Raw genomic sequence first — 18,977 nt, 5'->3', positions numbered from 1 at the left:
ATTTGAATTAGTTATACGAAAGCTTCATGCCTGAAAATTGATTCAAAGCATGTACATGGTAATTGAATTGAAATTCTTTACATTTCTTTATCACAAATTTAAAATGGGGATTCACGTTCGAATACTAACAAGATGAGCCAAAGGAGTCCTGATCAATTCCTCACCACGGGAGAACAAGATGCTTTCATGATGGTTTTGAACCACACTGTAAGGGGATGGGGCTCACATGAGACGCACCGAGGGTTTTTTTCTAAATATTTACAGGTGGGTCCCACGTTTTATTGTGTGGTTAAACCGCCAGGTAATTCTATCCTGATGATGGGAAGGTGATTCAGACTCTGAGTCAGAGATGATCCCATTCAAAATACATAATAAAAATATATGAAAAGATCACGATCATCTACCTTCTTGAATACGAAATATCTTAACTAGGGTTGACCTCTAAGCATGAGAAACTCTGTTTGTCTTTGTTGAAGCTTGAAGGTGTGAGATTGTGTAAAGAGTAGTTAGGGTTGCAAAGAAATAATTTTTTTGTTTTTGTTTTTCTTGGTAGAAAAAGAAAGAATTTTGTAAAGATAGAAATATTAGGCAACCAACCTTTCAATTTTAGTGTTATGGTTAATTCAACTAATACAACTTCCCGCCTTGCTCATCCTTAGTTATACTCTAGGCCTTATGATTTGACCATTAGAACCCTCTATTCCTCACAGAATTACAGGATTGCCACCCACATTTTTTATACCACAATAAAAGGTGCTAATTAGACGGTTCGATTTAATCCGGTTCGTATTTGTAAAATGACCTCACTACCCTCTGATATCACTAATCAACATGTTTCTGCAACACGAGAACTTGGGTAGCAAGAATTTCGTTTTCTTAAGGAAAACCGGGTCCATTTCTTTAAGTCAAAGGTAAGGCTATAATAGTAATTTAACACAATCAATTTGCAATTTGAAAATTCCATGGTTCATGCGTAGCAAAGGTTCCAAATTTAATAATCCACAAAGCCCATCATTGTCAGGTTGCTCCCCCATATGTATCTCCCCCCTTCTTCATTCCAACTTCCAACTTCACTTGTTCTTCATTTTTAAGGGACAAAGACCCAGTACAGAATTCATTTAAGAGATTGACATTTCATTTGCAACTGCTAGAGTTTTAAGGCTTTGTCTTTAAGGAGAAGAAACAAGAACAAGAGAGAGAGAAGAAGAAGAAGAAGATGATTATGGGTTCTCAGAGTTGGTGCTGTGTATGTCTTCTGGTTTTCTTTATTGCTCTTGGGTCATCCATGGCAGGAAGACCGGAGAAGGAGAATCCATTGTTAGAGCTGTCCAGGGAGGAATTTGTTGAAATGGCTGGGTATGGAGAACACAAGCTCTCCTCTGTTCTTGTGACAGGTGCTGTTCTTTGTGAAGCTTCTGTGGATGGAGACTCTGAACCTCAAGCAACCCCTGTCTCAGGTTTGTGATTCATTTCAGCTTCTTTATTTTGCTCCCTTTCCCCTAACCCAAATCCAGCTTTATTTTATTTGAGCTTTTGGTTAAGGTAGAGATAGATAGAATAGAAGAAAAAAAAGTTTATGGGTATCTAAGTATATGAACTCCCATGAATCTTAATGGGAGGGGAGAGAAGGGAAATGATTTTGAAGGAAAAAAATGAAGAACAAAGTGATAGAATAGAAGAAAAAAATGTTTCTGGGTATCTAAGTATATGAATTCCTATGAATCTTAATGGGAGGGGAGAGAAGGGAAATGATTTAGAAGAAAAAAATGAAAAACAAAGTTTTATTAAGGTGACTATACACATATAATCTATCTTACCAAATTCAATACTGATATTTTTTAATATAAATTTTTAAGAAAAATTTAATGATTTCTGTTCATCTTGATCATGTTTGTGGATCTATTTTGAACATCAAACTTACAATCCATATGTAAACCATTAACAGTTGAGTTGGATTTTTGAACACGACACCCTTCTTAAAACAAAAGTAAAGATTAGAATCAAAATTCATAAAAGAAAAGAGATATTGACACCTGATTATATGGAATCTTGCTAGGCTTCTAACGTGATGGTGCCTGTGGTGCCCAGCTTTATATGAGACATGAATTCCATTTAATCTCAGCCACACAGACGATTAGTTCGGTTTGAATCAAGGAAAAACTGGTATAGTCTGTACATGCTCTTTTGTGCGATCGAGATTTAATGAAATCTACATGACGTACATCCAATTATGGGCACCACAAGCACCACCACAACAGACGCACCAGCATAACAAGATCAGATTGTATGTGTAGACCATTTGTCTCCATATTAGATAACTTTATTATACTCAAGTCTCAAAATCCCCCTTGAATGTCTAAAGAGTAGGTGATGGGCAATTATGGAAAAGCAAAAAAAGGTAAGTGTGAAGTGTCAAAATTTGAAACCATATATATGTAGTAGGTGATCTAAACCCAGAAGCCATATTGTTCTTTGAGTGTTCAAAGACACTAATTTAGTGGCCAATAAAGGTGGTGGGTTCAAAACTTAAATGACTAGACTTTGAAAACTTGAATAATACTTCCATAAAGATCTAGTGTAGCAATGATTATGATTTGATTTTTCCTTCTCTTAATTTCCTTGCAACAGAGAAAAGCTACTTGGTCAAAGTCTGAAATGCATCTTAAGTCTTGAAAAGAAACCAAGCTAAACCGTCTGGTTGAATCACTAGTTATTATCAATGAACAATTGGAAATAGATGAAAGATGATGATAATTAATTTTGATTTTTGAATTATACACAGTGAATCTTAGCAATAGGTTCATGTATTTATCTGCAAATGAAAATGCAAACCAAATGGGTGTTGAGGTTGATTTTAATGGAGCTACCTATTGATCTGTGTTGTAATCTTTACAGGTGCAAAGGTAGCAGTTGCATGCAGCAGTGTAAAGCAAACTAAGCAGCCAGATAGCACAGCATTGACAGACAAATATGGAGATTTCATCATCGACCTGCCTTCCCATCTCCATGCAATTCCAAATTTGGAAAAAACATGCACTCTGAGAGTTCTTGAGCTGCCAAAAACCTCTCCCTGCAACAGGGTTTTTGTAAGGAAGCCTAAAGAAATCAAATTAGCATCAATTGGGAATGGAATCCGTACTTACAACACTGAAACAATCACACTCCGTCAGCCTCAAACTTCACAGCCGAGCGAAAATAGATTCATGAAGATGATTTGGTGAGGCTAGTTTGTAAGATGAATGGGGCTAAGATTGAACTCAATCAGATGGCGCATTCTGTCACAATGTTGAGGTCATGGATGTTACCCAAGTTACAAATCCTACGAAAGAAAAAGAGTACAGAAGAGGAATAAAAGAAGTAGCAGATTGTAAATTATAGTTACTATCTGTAATCTGGTGTGGAAAGATCATAAAGATCATACATGAGAAGAGTTTTCATAAATATGGTGTGCTATTAGATATTACTGAGTGAATTGTATAGCTCTGATGTTACATACTGTAATATGGAAAGTGCCACCATAAGCAACTGAGAGCATCTTCTTCTTTTTTTGACAAATGAAAAGATTCATTAACCAAAAGGAAGGGAGGGGGGAACAAAGCCAAAGGCACAAGCAAAGCAACTCAGGGAAAAAGAAGGAAAATAAAATCCAAGACCCACTAATGTTTTCTACTTTTCTTCTACTTTTGCTTAGAAGGATGAAGCTCTATCCAAATGATGACGACCTCCGGTAACCCTGTTACTTCGCTTGCAATCTCGAAGAAGGTGGGGGGGGGGGTTCTGAGGAGGAAGAGTTCTCAAGCTCGGGATGAAGGGAGGGGGGGGGGGGGGAGGTGGCTGGATAAGGATCATGAGAGGGGGAGGGAAGGAGAAGGTGTCCCCTTATTCTCAGGTTTCTCACAACACCTTCCTTGGTAAAGAAATGACCCACAAACATGGACTACTGTTTACTAACAAATGCGTGGCCATAAAATGGACTGTTCTTTAGTTCACAATGAAAGAGAAGATGATTTAACTTTCTGTAAATGACTAATGGTGCAGTAAACTGAATGAAAAACCATTCACTATAATCATAATTAATAGAAATCATGATCTATCTGCAGAGTTCCATTTGGCTCTAGATGTGATATGCTTGGCTATGTCAAGACAGCATTAAGTTTCTACTCTTCTCCAACAGGGATCCAATTGAGGATTCTTCCTCAAAAGCCATCACAAGCTCCACCCTCTATAAGCCAACCAGAGTTCCAGACCAAAGTCCCTTTAGAAATCTTGGTTTAGCTCAGGGGTTGGGTGGGTGGTTTGTAAGCTGGGATGTAAATAAAATCTGGAACTTAATTTTCGCTTATCAAGATAAAATGACTAGCCCAACCAATTTATGGTTCCAAAAACATTTATCAAATTTGAAATTCATAGTTGCTTGATTGCAAAAGCTGATTATTGCAGTTTTATTAATTTCCATATTTAATTTCTGGGTTGGGTAATGAATCTGATGACTATCATAACTAATTAAGAATACAAAAGTGACAATCAGAGGTTTTCAGATATCACATTACAGGACTCTTTGTCTTCTGCATTCTATAGCAAGCTGAAAAAGAGTGAAACATCATGCGGCAGAAAGAACTATAGGAAAACAGCATTTTAGCTTTTCATATGAAACCACAGGGTTCTGATTGACATTGAAGGAGAACAGGAACACTTTAAGAACCTAAACAGCTGAGACAGAATCTTCATGCTGGAGATTGATTTTCCCAGAAGTTGTGACTGACATCCAAACTAGCAAAATTTGTTTCAAAATAAAGACAGAGGATATGTCTAGTGAACATATTCAAATACTAACTAACAAGTTTGAGATTTTGGTTCCTTTAGCAAGCACGCTAGACATAAGAGGAACACTTCAGTGTGAAAAACATTCAGAAAATCAGCATTTGCTTCAGTATCTTACCACTGAGGACCCAATCAGGGAAATCTACTTCTAAATTCAAAATCCATAAACTGGCCAGAGACTTCCATTGCTAATGGTGACGCAAGTAGGATTAGGGAGGCAAAGGAGGACTAACTCCCTCATAAGGACAAATTCTATCTGATCCAAAAAAAGAAGGACAATTTCATAGTGGTTTTATCTAAGACGAATTCAAAATATCCCAATGAAACTTAAAAGGTCCTCTCAACCCCCCCCCCCCCAAAAAAAAAAAAAATGCAACAGAAACAGAGCAATTTACATTTAATACTTTTCTAGTTTAGATTCTTTAGAAGCCACAATGTCCATGACAGAATTGTTTAGAACTGTTGGAGATCAAAGGATTGGGAACTGGGAAGGTAAAAACCCTAATATTCCTATTGAAGTCCTACAAGATTCCTAAACATATTCAATGTCTACTATGTAACTACCAGAGCAAATAATTCTTCAATAAAGCTTCCATCAAACATACTTGCATCTACATTTTATAGTCCACACTAACAAATTTGCTTTTCTGAAGAGAACTAATTGTGTTCTGAGGCTTCTGACTCAAGCCAATCTCATACTGGGAAATACTGGTGGTTACCAAGTCAAGCCAGCATATTTTTGGTCCCTACATGAAAACTGAAAATCTCAGAGAAGAACATTCTAACTTTGAATCTAAGAACTGGGTTAATGTTAATAGCACAGTGCAAAAACTAATACCTTCCTCTTATGGGTGGAAAACCATCTAGAAAACGAAAGATTTTCTGGGTATATTCGTTGGAGATGAACTAGAGTAACCATCCAGAACAAAGGAACAGATGAAACTCATGCGAGGCAAATTAAAGCAAATACACGGAACGGTTTGAGCATCAGTTATAAGAGTTTCGAGCTCACCACTCTGCCTCTGCTTGAAGGTCGCCATGAAAGCACCTTCGAATACTTTGAAAGCTGGATTTTACAGACAAAGAGTTGAAACTTGGGCCGGACTGGGCCTGGGCCTGGGCAAAAAGAATTCGGAAGTCCGAATAGATTATCGGAATCGGCTAGAAATTGATCGAAGAAATCGCCGCTGATTCCGAGTGAATTCGGTTTCTTACCGATTTTTTTAATTCTAAGGTTCTTGAGATTGATGATTTGATTCCACCGCAACCTAAATCAGAATTTGTACAGATTAATTCAACTTTAATTCCATGTTCTTAAGTGCTTATGGCAAATCTTTCTATTGTGAAACACTAGTTAAGATTCTATTTTAACTCTCGACAAAAACTTTTAAGAATTAAGATTAACGATACTCAAAAGAAGATTACAACCGTGCACCCCATCGGTGAATCAAGAAGCACCCTTATTTTCGTATGTATAGCTCTAGATTGACGTAGTAGACAACCATCTAATCTTCAAATACGGGACTACATCACGGAACACGCATTAGGGTTCTCATCGCTGAAAACCTGATAAGAAGGGTATGTATGGTAGTATTCTGAGTAGTATTTGGGACCATAGTACTCAAGTTTCTTGGCATCAGCTTTATTTTCCTCTTCTCCCTTACTCTCCTCCCCTTCTTTCTTCTCTTCTTTCTTCTCTTTCTTCTCTTCTTCTTTCTTTTCTTCATCTTTCACAATGGAAGCTTGTTTCCTGGTTCTCTTGTACACACCCTCCACAAGTTTTGCTGGTTCTACAACACCCTTTACTGTTACTTGATTGTTTGCAACATCCGCAGCTACTGACTCCACTCCTACAAAACATCCATTATAAGGAACCATGGGTTATCATTTCAGTAGATAGGTAAGTTTATGATTATGTGCTTATGTGAAGGATTAACTAGATATATAGACCTTCTATCTTTCTGATCCGCTTCTGCAAACCTTGAGCACAGGCTTCACAATGCATATAAACTTTCAATTTGACAGTGATAACAGGAGGTGGCTGCAACCATAAGCACAAAAATAGAGTAATTATTCAAGAAACCAGAATCACAGATCAACAAAAAGATCATTTCATGTGAAGAAGAGAGGCTAAAAAGCTTCTACAGACTAGTTGGTTTGGAGAAATTTTCTCAGGTTTTGTTACTAAGGTAGTCTAGACAAGGGTTTTGGTGAATCAGGTTCAAATAGAGTCCAATTCAGAAGCCAAGAACTAGATTAGTTAATAGAACAAAATTCTTAATTTTTTTTTGGGGGTGGGGTAAGATCTTGGTGGATTGGTTTTGCTTTGATACAATAATGGTGATGGTATCATGAATCCTATCATTGTATAAAGTTCTCCTTTATTGGCATATGGAAACCATGTGATGCCCCGATGCGTGCAAGATTCCGTTTCGTACCAATAATACCGACAAATGTTTGATTCCTATACTTTTTTCTTTTTGGGGGTAGAGATCCCCTTCTATTAGATTATAACCATGAATAATATACCTTCCAAGAATATATAACAACAGCAAAAGTGTATTGGTACCCCACATCTATGACACAATTGCTCACTCTTTTGGTATTTTATGCTTTTATCATATAGGTAGGGTTAGAAAGGAGAAGGAAATGAAAAGGATGGTCCATGAGCACTACTCCTAAGTGATAATGAGAAACTAGATCGACTATTCTTGTTTGATAGAGGTCTTTGTTCTCCTTACACTTCTCAATCATATATTATAAGTGGTCCCACTAAGGAGGGATCAACTCCTGTATTTCTTGTCAGAATTCAGAGATACGCCCCCTAATTTGTGATAAAAAAGATGCAAGGAAAGCAAAGACCTGTATCGTAAGATATAGAAGATTTCAACTCTAATGATATGTGTATCAAGTTGATTATCAAACAACCCAATCAAACTGGACTAGACCAATTTTGAAAAATTTTCTTCTATCTACACTTAATGGCAGATGTGACATACGTATCAGTAAACCATATACATGAAAGTAGGCATACAAGTATAAATACATATGCATAAGTACCTCATCTTTCTTCTCTGGAGTCTCTTCTTTCTTCTCTTCCTTCTTCTCCTCCTCAGGTGATTTGGGCAGAGGTGAAATGAGCTCTACTTTTCTACCACTCTTCTTCTGAACTCTCTCACATACCTTTAATGGGTCAGCCGTCTTTCCCTTCACTACCACCTTACCAGACTTGTAATCCGTATTCACTTCCTCAACTCCTGTGAATTTTAAGTGTCAATTTAAGAAGAAAAAAAAAATGGAAAAAATAAAGTTTTAGAAAAGAGAAGTTGTAGGTAGACCTTCAAATCCTTTGAGGGCTTTAGCAACCTTCTTTGCACAAGCCTCACAGTGCATGTAAACTTGAAGAACAATCTCTGGAGGTTCTTCTGGTTTCTTCTCTTCTTCTTTCTTCTTATCCTCAGTGCTTACTTCCTCTTTCTTTTCTTCTTTGTTTTCCTGCAAGTATATAACAGTTTAGGCCTTCAAGCATGGGAACTAGTAAAAAAAGAGATTTCCATATGGAAAACTTCACTTACTTCACCCATTTCCGCAGAGAAAGAGAGCAGCAAGTAAGAACACTTGGGAAACTAGGAAGAAAGACAGAAATGCAGAAAACGAGAAATAAACAACCTTGGCTTCTCCTTATAACTACAACGAATGAGAGTTTCTCTCTTCTCACCAAAACAAAAGAATGAGAGTTCTCTCTCTCTGTGTAATGTGTGGCGGTGATGTGGTTAAGTAGCTCGTGGAGATCTGCAAGTCTGACGTGGAGTCGTGTAATGCTGACTAAACTTTTCGTCCTCTCGCACTGTTTGAATTGAGAAAATCATTAATTCTTTGCTCTCATTTTCTTCATGGAAGAACCCAAAATTAAATTGGCCCCCCAAAAAGATTTGCCATTAATGGAGGCATCAGCTACCCACATGAGAAACACTACTTTTATGATGAGCAGCAGAGCAGGTTCATTTTACTTAAGAGATGAATCCTCTTTTTAAAATGGTAAATGATTGTGTGAGGGAAACGCAATTATTTATCTTCAGAGTCCGAATCATTTTTGCTAACGGTGCTCCTCTAAGAATGTCACAACCACAAATTATGTGAGGTTCCACAAGTAAAAAAAATAAATCCCATCACCTTAATCTTGTGGGCCCTTGTAATCAGTGGTCAACAACTATTGGGGGAGACGATCCTGATTCCTATTCTCATGGGTAGAGGATTACAGCTCAAGTAGCATCGGGATAATCTGATTTCACGTGATTGTAGAACTTATGCTTCTATGTAGGGTTCATATATGTCTCGATCAACTTCAATTAGACGATATTACTCTTAATAAAAAGAAAACTTGATTATAGATCGACATGATTAATGAGATGGGCTCTTCGGAGTGAAAACCCCTTTAGAGGGCATCCTAATGTTTTATGTGGATGCAGCACTTAAGCAAAACAATTTTGTCCAACTAAGTGGTGTTTTCAAGTATCACAATGGATATTATAAGGGAGGGTTTGAAAAGAGGTTGACTTCTGTTCGGAAGCTGAGCTTTATATGGTCAAGTAGGGATCATAGTTGGCTATTAAGAAGAGATTTCTTTTTCTTCTCGTGGAATCTAATTCTCTAGAGGTTGTCTTGTGCTTCTCCATTGGCTAGGTGATGAATGGAAGAACTGATCAAGATTATCGACAACATTAGATTGTTGATGAGGGACAAAATGAGATTAATCACGCCTGTCAAGTTATGAATATTACCGTTGATTAGATGTCAAATGTACATTTAACTTCTAGGAACACTTTGATTCCCTTTTAAAGTTAGAAGAGATCTTCCAAATAGATAACTCTAAATTTATCACTGTTTTAGTTCCTTTTCTTTGACATCATTTATGTAAAAGAATCACACAAAAAAAAAAAAAAAATCTATCTAAAAGAAAATGCTTTCTATATGAACCTTATATTATTTTAACTGTTCTGAGCCCCTCCACCATTAATTTTGAACCTGCCAAGCTATGTCCCATCCTATAAATGTTTAGGCCTGCTCAGAAAGTTACTACTCATGAACCAACTCACCGGTCGAACCAATGTCTTTAAAGTGGAGTCGGTTGGATGGGCCCAATTTTAAATTTAATCAGTTTTGAGTTGTCAAATTATGACTCAATAAAGCAATAATATCAGATTTTAAGTTGACAAGTAATTAAATTCACCACTTTCTAACAATCAGTACACAAAAAATTTGAAAAATCATGTATTTACAAAGAGTAAACATCATCTATATGCACAATAGTGCATATATATACCAAATGATTGGCTGAGAAAACAAAATAAATACAAGACTATTGAGGACTTTAAAATTTAAAATTAAGCTTTTAGTCTCAGCAAATTATTTGATACAAAAATGCTTTGTTGTGTATAGCCGAGGATTTTTTTTCCATTTATAAATTAAGAATTTTTGGCTAGAAATGACGAAGAAAAATGTTCTCTAAATCCAGTTTGGAACTTCTACCAGTGGGTAGAAGAGTGTACTTTCTTCATATCCTTCCATGAAAGGATTTACCTTTGAGCACTGACAAGGTGGACTCCAGATAGAAGTCTTCCTTAAATATATGATAGATGAGATGAGAGGGGAGGACTATCCTCTACCTGCGATGGTAGAAGATTGAACTCCAGCCCTAAATCCAAGTGATGGGATGATAATATTTTTCTTTCTTCTATATGTTTTGTCCTTGAATTAAATGATCTTCTTGTCATTTACTGATTCAACAATTCGAGAAGATCCCAACTTCTCTCAATCCATGAGAGGGGATGATAATATTTAATTCCCTTTTTCTATATGTAATGTCCTTTCATTAAATGATCTTACTGCCACTGTTTCACTCGGTTGGTTCTGAAGTATTTGGTTTAGAAGGGTGGTTTTTTACTTCGATTGTCAAGCCCTTCAACTGTTGTCTCATGGACCACTTCGTGACCTCTTTAGTTGAAGCGACTCACTATCATCTTGCACATCCAAGTCATTTTCAACAAAGTCTTGATCATTTTTCCCTTCATAATATGCTTGGAGAGCTTCAAGCGCTTGTCCCGATGAAGCGTGGATTGGATTCCTCTTTGCTAGCTCTCTCCCACCCCTAATTTCCTCCAACTCCGACCTCACATAGGATAAAGGTGAAATGTGCATCCTATCTCTACCCAAAAACTTGTCAAAAGTGGTCTCTATCGATCTCTACTGAGATTACTAGTCGATAGGGACTTATAGACAACTTAGATCCATGAAGCATGACAATATTGCTTTCTAACAAAAATAAATTCGTGAAACCAAACCAAACCGAAACTGAACCAATTAACATTCTTGGATAGAAATATACAAAAATATTGTCCATTCAATAAATTTGAGGCACTTCTCATTTTTTTTTTGGGTAAAATTGTTTCCCTGCATTATTACATTCAGAAAATTTTGGTTGGTTGAGAGAAAGGAAAAATGATCAGGATGTAGGAATCAATGGAAGGACCCACCTAATATGACTGAAGCACCATCCAGTTGCTGCCACGTGGAATGATAAGGAGAATCTCCCCTAGTGATGATGCAATGTGGTGGTAAAGATGAGAGAGAAAGAAAGAGGAGAGCATGGAAAGGAAAAGGAAGGGATAAATGGATAGAAAAGGAAGGGAAGAGGAGAAAGGTGAGAGAGCCTCTTCTGTCTCTTACTGAATAGATTTATTTGCCATTTCACACCAATCAATCAACCCACATAGAATATTCTCATCGATCTCTTTCAAAATTAGGGTTTTTTTTTTAAGCTCTAGTGTAAATTCGATCTCAGTGGTTTCCTGGCAGAGAATCTTTGCATTCTCTTTTATGGATCTGACATTGCTATTGATGCCTGTATTGAATGTGTGTGTGGAGTTAGGGTTCCTATCTTTTAGATAATGGATCTCAGGTCTCAAGGTGAGGGCCTCACCAATATGTGACCTTGGGGTCCATTTCCTCTCAGAAAATGAAAACTAGCCTCTAGTTTTTTTTTTTTTTTTTTTGTTCCTCCTAATGGTAAGGAAGCCTTTCTGCAGAGGCCTCAAAGCCGAGGAAATAGAATTACGATGAGACTGGATCCAAGGAGCGGAAGACGGTCATAAAGTTGGGGACGCTACTGACTTGACCTCCTGGGCAAGACGGTTCGCAAAAAACTAGCCTCTAGTTGTGTCGTATAAATTTATTGTGCCACACTTCCGCATTAAGAGAAGTCAACTACCTTTGAAATTGACGTGCATTTTGTGGTTACCTTTGAAGGGAGAGGAAAACATTACCCTTACATTTTTTCACTATATATTTAGGAAGGTGTTGACCTTTCAACTCTAACAAAGTGAACTTTCCTACTAAATATGATGGATGGGCATGAGGGTAGTATTATCCTTTACTTTCAAGTAAGTGTATAAAAATGTACTATCAATAAATTCAATACAGTATAGATTACCGGTACCTAAAATCGAAACCGTTTGTACTCAATATTTGTATATGTATCAGTGTTGTAGGTTTTGGTATGAAAATAGTGTATTATAGTTTCAATATGTAAGTGGTATATTAACGATCCCTCTTTGGCTCACCTCTCCTACTTTTCCTCTCTCACGCCCTGTCACTTCTCTTTATCTACCATAATCACTCTTCCAAATCGATGTTATTTTACCATTCACGTTGTCCTTCAAGATTTTGAAGGGGGGGGGCAGCTTAGTATTGGAGGTTCCTTTTGTCTTGAATTGGAAAATCCAAAGAAAAATGCAATTTTTGTTCTCCTTCCTTTCAATCTCTTTGAGTGAACATGGTAGAGGGGGGGGGGGAGGTTCATCGAGTTTGGAGGGTTATAAATTGTAAATTTAAAACATTAAAACCTTAGAATGTAAAATAGGAAAGTAAGAATTACAAATAAATGCAATCCAAACCTATTAATTGATTGGGCCCAAGAACACCTCTCTTACAACTCAGACTCTAATCATCATCAGGCATGGGGTGTCAAAATTTGGTCATGAATTGATCGGTTGAAGTCTGAGATTGGTCTGACCAGTAATTAAATATGTGTGGCTCAACCACCCACTTGTAGACCAATGGTCGGCTGTGTAGATTGATCAATTAATGCTTTGACCGGCTAATAAACGACTGTTTTTGGCCCGACTGGTCCAACCGGCTGCCGACTCTATTGGTTGGTTCCGGTTCTGGTCTGAAATCTGAAGCTTCTACAGAGATGCAATATCTTCAGCTCAGGATTAGGGAACATGGGCCGAAAATTCAATGGAATACATAAGCTCTTAACCAATGGGCCATGTTGGGCTTGAAACCAGAAACCCATTAAAGGGAGCAGTTCAGAAAAAAGTAACCCATTGGAGATGATCCTTGCCTTACACCAAACGTGGGTTTAACTCACTTAATGGATAATTTTTGGGGTTTGAAATCGGAGGCCCATTATGGATCTCATTTAGGCCCACAGGGACTCACAACCAGTCCAACCCAAATAGCTAAACTATTTTAATCTATAATCATCCATTTCTTAGGTTAAAAGTGTGGGATTCATAAGAAGTGAATATGGAGATTTTCTGTAGGCTGTGTTTGTTTGCAAATCTGGGGTGGATTCATCTTTTACACTGTGGGCCCCAATTTGTAGATGTATGGGTGAGGAGAAGGAAATAAAATGTTTCTTGCTACTATATAAAAGCTAAACATGTGCACATTCACAAAAATCACATCAACCAATGTTTTTTAGTTTAATCCACAACTTTCATTCCACAAAGCCCACAATTAATTTTATGGATTATAACCCAATGGATTTGAAATCTCTAGATATTTCAGCTTTCCCAGACTCCAAGTAACCAAACAATCCTAACATTTTGGGATTTAATCCATAATCATCAATTTCTTTTGTTTAAAGAATTTTCCCACCCCACTTTTATTCCAGCAAACAAACGCAGCCTAAAAAAGGAAAGGAAGGAAAAGTAAGGAAAAATAAAATATGTGTGCTCCACCAACATAATATATTTTCCCTAGAACCCCACAAAAAATAATGAGATTCTTTTTAGACATTAGATTGAAAAAAGTGGGTGCTACACCAACAGAAGCTTGTTTGATTATTCTGCAACACCAAACAACCAAACAAACTCAACTATTTTGATCTTATTATAAATAGTACATTCTTGCTTCTTTTGTCTACTCCTATTTATTTATTAGTTGTACACATTTTGGCTTGGTCCCAAACAGGTGGTTTAACCTTGTCCATGACCTTCAATCTAAGAATTTGAGTTGACCTCAGGTTGACCTTGTGTCTTGTGGTAGTGTGACGACATATTGAGGATAGTTTGTCGGGAGTACTCAAGCCTAAGAACAAGAGAAGCTTGGAAAGATCAGAACTTGGAACCCTAGAGACGTTGTTTAAAACAAAATGGGATTCTATAATGGTTTCTTATCTAAACGAGATACTAGCATGGATAATGCACCCAATAAGGGCATGTTGGGTAATGTGTTGGAGAATTATTTTCGGCATTCTATCATTCTCATAATACAAAAAAATGACCAACAATGCATTTGACAAATTAGGTCCTTCTATCATTATTAAGAAATAAACCAATTCAATTTTCATGTCTGGGAAGACTTTTTGCAAAACAACTTTGACATGTTTAGTAATTTTCAAGATAAAAAACAAACTCTCATTTGAAACGAAAAGGGATTATGTTTAACTTAAATTTCCTTTACACATGATTCATCTTCTTCTTGCTTTCACAAAAACATAATATGTCCCCCCAAACTATAACTTAATTACTACATTTCACCTATAATTTTTTAAATTACTAATCTAACCTTAGACTTTATATGAAATTATTGGTGCATATTATTCTTAAGCTTTGTTAGTTAACTATGGCATAGCATCTTTACATTTTTCAAAAATCCCAAAATAATCCTAAAGATTTGTTACTATTTTTTGTTCTCATCAAGATTGGACACTTTGAAATCCAAAAATATAAGAATATAAAGGCAAAATCGGTATGTCATGTGCTTTTAAAGTAAATATTAAAGTATGATTTAGTATATTAGAATTTAGAAAAAGGAGGGGGGGGGGTGGGGTGGGGGATAATTTTATATATGTATTAATGGTAACTTTTATCATAAAAATCATTCTTAAGAATAACAATTATCAAATATCAATTTATTTTACAAGTGCTCCCAAAAGTTCTCAACATAGGTTTTATCAAACAACTAAAATTGTGTTCAGATTATTGTTTCTTGATGAAAACGACAAAAAAACAATTATAAGAAAGAACGCCGATCTCACTAAAGATTGTTACCAAACGTGTACTAAGGAATCCACAAAACTATGTCCTATGGGAACTAAATTGGCTTGAGTCCAACACCAACTGGACATTAACATGTCATATGGTCAATCTATATAAACCAACTGGAGATTAAATTAAAACTAATGCAGGAAACTTAGTAAGTTTTACATCTCAATCTATATAAACCATATCCTCTACTTTTTTCATTTTTATTGGTAGACTAACTTTCATTTCAAAGACAAAGAGACGGGATAATGATAATCCGAGTTACACATCTTGGCAATCCTAGCAGTGGATATTGGCCAGTCTTTCCTACTCGGTAAGGAGACTGCCTTCCTGGCTAGGGAGTCAGCAACACTGTTAGTCTCCCTAGGAGAAGACACAAACTTACACTCTAGCACTCTAGAAGCTAGATATTTAATATCCCAAACTATAGGGTCAATACACCTAGGAGTTTCCGAGGTGCCCAATATAGCGTTCACTAGAGTCAAATTATCCACTTTTGCCTCAATATATTCAATACCTTCACCAATGTTGAGGAGAAGCCCTTCTCTCAAGGCTAGAGCCTCACCTTCAATAACTTCAAAGAACTCCGCTGGAGTAGACCCCACTACCAAAGGGGCCCCATTATGATTTCTAATCACTACTTATTGCATGTGATATATGCTTATTCCTTTGGCTTTGCAACCTCTTAGTTCTGAGCCCTTTAAACCCCATCTATCAAGGATAATGTTGCCTTCGTCTATCATACTATCATATCATATCATATCATGTTATACTACTATATAAAAGCAGAACTTCAATTTAATTGTGGTATGTTTTTTCATTAGACCAAAATACCCACCAATCAACATACCCTTTCAAACCAAATCACTAATCACTAAAAAGCATAAGCCAAAACCCCCCACTCAATCTTAGCCAAAAGTTTAATGAAGAACCCTAATGTCATCTATGTGACACCATCTCCATGTTCTCTGCAAGACCTTTTACTTTCCATGAATGGCTGGATGTGTGTTCCAATAACCTTGCCATTATCTCCTATTAAAGAATCGATGTGGGTTCCTACCACTAGATGTTTTGCTAATTCTTGATATTGCTTGCTGTTACTTACCAAGTCCTCCTGTTGGAGAAGAAAACATGCTCTTTCACCTTGGCTGAGGAAAATCCTTTTTCACACCATATGGGACCTCTTGGTTTCAGTCCTCTGCAGACCTTGGGTGGGATCAATGCTAGCCCATGATTTTTGGCTTCTCAAGAACTTCCTGATTAGATGCAATATTTTTTCCTTTTTTATTTTGGCCATTATCACATAATGACTGGGGTGGCAGGCCGAGGGAGGGGGATGGTATGATAGGGGCGGAGGTTAGAAACCATGACTTTCTTGGACTTATTGTGTTTACATAAGAGGTTGCCACCATGGTGCTAGAAACACTCCTTGAATTTGATGCAATATTGATTAAGGAGCATCTTTTTATTACTTTTATGCTCTCTGGGAGGTAATATGGTGGTACTCTTGGTGTATACAATTTTGTTTGTGTGGAGTCTGATGACTATGTGATGCAGGACCACTAATCAGGATCCAATTTGCATAGAAGGTCACTTCAAAACATGAAAGAGCGGCCAAAATACTGTTCAAATCACTGTTCACGTAAACAATGTCGCAATCCCTTTTTTGGGCATATTGCAAATATTCACAGAGAATTTTGTGGGGCCCAAGATAGATTTTATTCTGAAGGTTTTATTCTTCACAGATTCAGGTTTACGTTTATTTTCTATTTAGGTGTTTTTGATTTCAGTTAGTTTTTATTTTATAAGATTCTATTGTCCTCTTTTTTTTGGATAACCCTTAAGATTCTATTGTCACTAGTTATTAGAATATTGATTTCTATTTTAGGCTACTAAATTTCAAATTTTTTCGGTAAAGCTTTAGCCAAGTTATAAATAGGCTCTTACATTGCAATAATACACAAACTTATGAAATAAAAAAAGAATAAAGTAAAGCTTGAATTTTGGGTGTCTGCATCTCTACTTGTCTTCTTCTTCTTTTTCTTCTTGTGAGCGTTCTTTTCCTTTTTCCCCTTATTCAAGACCTATTCTTCTAAGAATTCTCCTATCTTTATATCATTCTTTCTTCTCTCCTTTATCCCCCATACTCTGGTTCTAAAGCCTCTTCAATTACGGATGACCCAACTCTATAAAAGCGCTTGCATTTTGTTCTCCTCAATAGTATTCATTTTATATGATTTCCATTCGATGATCTGAATAACTTACCCATTCATCTGATTTCTATTGGTGGACTAGTATTGAATCTTTGCCCAATTAAGTGAGATGTACTGGATATGAATTACGAAGTATCAGATCAAACTTCAAGTAAGGGCATACTAATCACCTTAAGAGTTCTACTATTGCATAAATCCCAAACTTGAATTGAGTTCTACTCTTGCATAAATCATGATCAGCTCACTCTAATTTTTCGTCACTTCTAAATTGAAGTCTTGAAAATTTAATTTTACTGCCAATGCAGGATTGGTAGAGTGATAGAGATCCATACTTTTCAGTGAAAATGTTATGGGTTCGATCTTTGCAGACAGTGTCTCCCCCTTGAGAATGTAATAAAGGTTCGCGCAAGCTGGCCTGAATGAACTAAAATAAGTCAAATTTTTACATCACCTAAAATAAGTCAAATTTTAACCAACCACTATCAATCTATTATACACGATCTCTTATTAGGGAAAGAATAAATAAAAATAAAAAAATCATATACACATTTGTTACTCTCGTGTCTAACTAGATTCGTGACACAACGATGTAAAATGATTACTAAGATCCAATGGAAAAGTAGAAATTCCTTTAAAATTTTTGTCCGTTTTTTAAGCATCCATATAAAGCGTTACACGTATCCAAATAATATATGATCTGATTAAATTAGATATCTATTCGAATCGAATATTTATGTTTGGAAATCTGAGTTGGATTCGGTGGCTTGGACTTTTTGCATTTTGCACTTTCCACTTGTGAGGTACTAGAGAAAGGTGCATACCTTTATGACCGACCACCTCATATGCCTCCCTTTTTTCACATAAATCTTTACACAAAAGTTAATAAAAGAGTCGAAAGTAGATCCCACTTTTGTCAATTTTGTTTTGTTCCAAAATTTGTAAATTGTGAATTAAATTTTTTAATTATGTTGGTCTTGTTAGTTAAGCTCTTGAGTGAGTGATATTTGTTCAATTCTTGGTTTATGTAATTATGTAAGGAGGATTGCAAGTTTGGTCTTGACAGTCCTGACTCATCGTGAGCTTTAATAGGACTTAGGCTCAAGATTTTGGTCCTGAAGGCAGGCCAGGGGACCGAAATATTTTGGTCCTGACTAGGGTCAAGGATGGGCCTAAGATTACTCTTTAACCCGTCGAGTTAGTTTTTAATTTTTGACCTTGGCCCTGATTCTGGACCATAATTTTATCCTTAATGCTTGATTTCAATGAATTAGGAATGTGAACAAGGATAAGCCCAATCAGGGCCGGGTCAATAAAATGACCAATCAAGGCGGGAATGTACTTGCTTTGGCCCTGTAAGACTTAGAGTCAGGGACAATAATTATTGGCTTTGAACTAGAGTTAAGGCGAAAATGTGCTTATATTAGAATGTATAAGGCTAAGCTTAGGTTTGTAAATTATGTATTAGATTCCTTGTCCATATTAGTCTTGTTAGTTACACTCCTGACTAAGTGACATTTTTGTTTAATGCTTAACTTCTGCAATAATGTAAGTAGGAGTGCAAGTTTGGCTTTGATAGCCCTGACTTGCTACCCTAAGTCCGAATAGGGTT

At 36.5% G+C, this 18,977-nt stretch overlaps 2 protein-coding genes across 2 annotated transcripts; one reads left to right on the top strand and one right to left on the bottom strand.

Moving 5' to 3' along the window:
• Positions 1 to 1,064: 1,064 nt before the first annotated feature.
• On the top strand, positions 1,065 to 3,533 carry LOC149003021 (uncharacterized). The gene is made up of 2 exons (XM_089137586.1): positions 1,065 to 1,457; positions 2,896 to 3,533. Exons 1-2 carry the CDS (start codon positions 1,217 to 1,219, stop codon positions 3,219 to 3,221), a joined length of 567 nt encoding a protein of 188 aa, XP_088993712.1. The 5' UTR covers positions 1,065 to 1,216; the 3' UTR covers positions 3,222 to 3,533.
• A 2,600-nt stretch (positions 3,534 to 6,133) lies between these two features.
• Positions 6,134 to 8,583, bottom strand: LOC149003020 (heavy metal-associated isoprenylated plant protein 7-like). Its single transcript, XM_089138186.1, has 5 exons — positions 8,397 to 8,583; positions 8,160 to 8,316; positions 7,882 to 8,078; positions 6,772 to 6,862; positions 6,134 to 6,671 (listed from the first exon to the last, which is right to left on the bottom strand). The coding sequence occupies exons 1-5, from the start codon at positions 8,403 to 8,405 to the stop codon at positions 6,346 to 6,348; spliced, it is 780 nt and encodes a 259-aa protein (XP_088994312.1). The 5' UTR covers positions 8,406 to 8,583; the 3' UTR covers positions 6,134 to 6,345.
• Between the last annotated feature and the right edge of the window lie 10,394 nt (positions 8,584 to 18,977).

The sequence above is a fragment of the Hakea prostrata genome, chromosome 10 (assembly GCF_041222555.1).
Source record: "Hakea prostrata isolate BN-2017 chromosome 10, UWA_Hpros_2, whole genome shotgun sequence".
In the NCBI taxonomy this organism is placed as follows: Eukaryota; Viridiplantae; Streptophyta; class Magnoliopsida; order Proteales; family Proteaceae; genus Hakea; species Hakea prostrata.
Note: the sequence above shows the minus strand (reverse complement) of the source record. Positions and strands in the feature narration are given on the sequence as shown.

Coding starts and splice junctions, on each gene's coding strand:
- LOC149003021 (XM_089137586.1), top strand. CDS start 1,217: ATGATTATGGGTTCTCAGAGTTGGTGCTGTGTATGTCTTCTGGTTTTC. Junction 1,458..2,895: donor TCAAGCAACCCCTGTCTCAG/GTTTGTGATTCA, acceptor TAATCTTTACAG/GTGCAAAGGTAGCAGTTGCA.
- LOC149003020 (XM_089138186.1), bottom strand. Junction 8,079..8,159: donor AGCCCTCAAAGGATTTGAAG/GTCTACCTACAA, acceptor TAAAATTCACAG/GAGTTGAGGAAGTGAATACG. Junction 6,863..7,881: donor CTCCAGAGAAGAAAGATGAG/GTACTTATGCAT, acceptor TTATGGTTGCAG/CCACCTCCTGTTATCACTGT.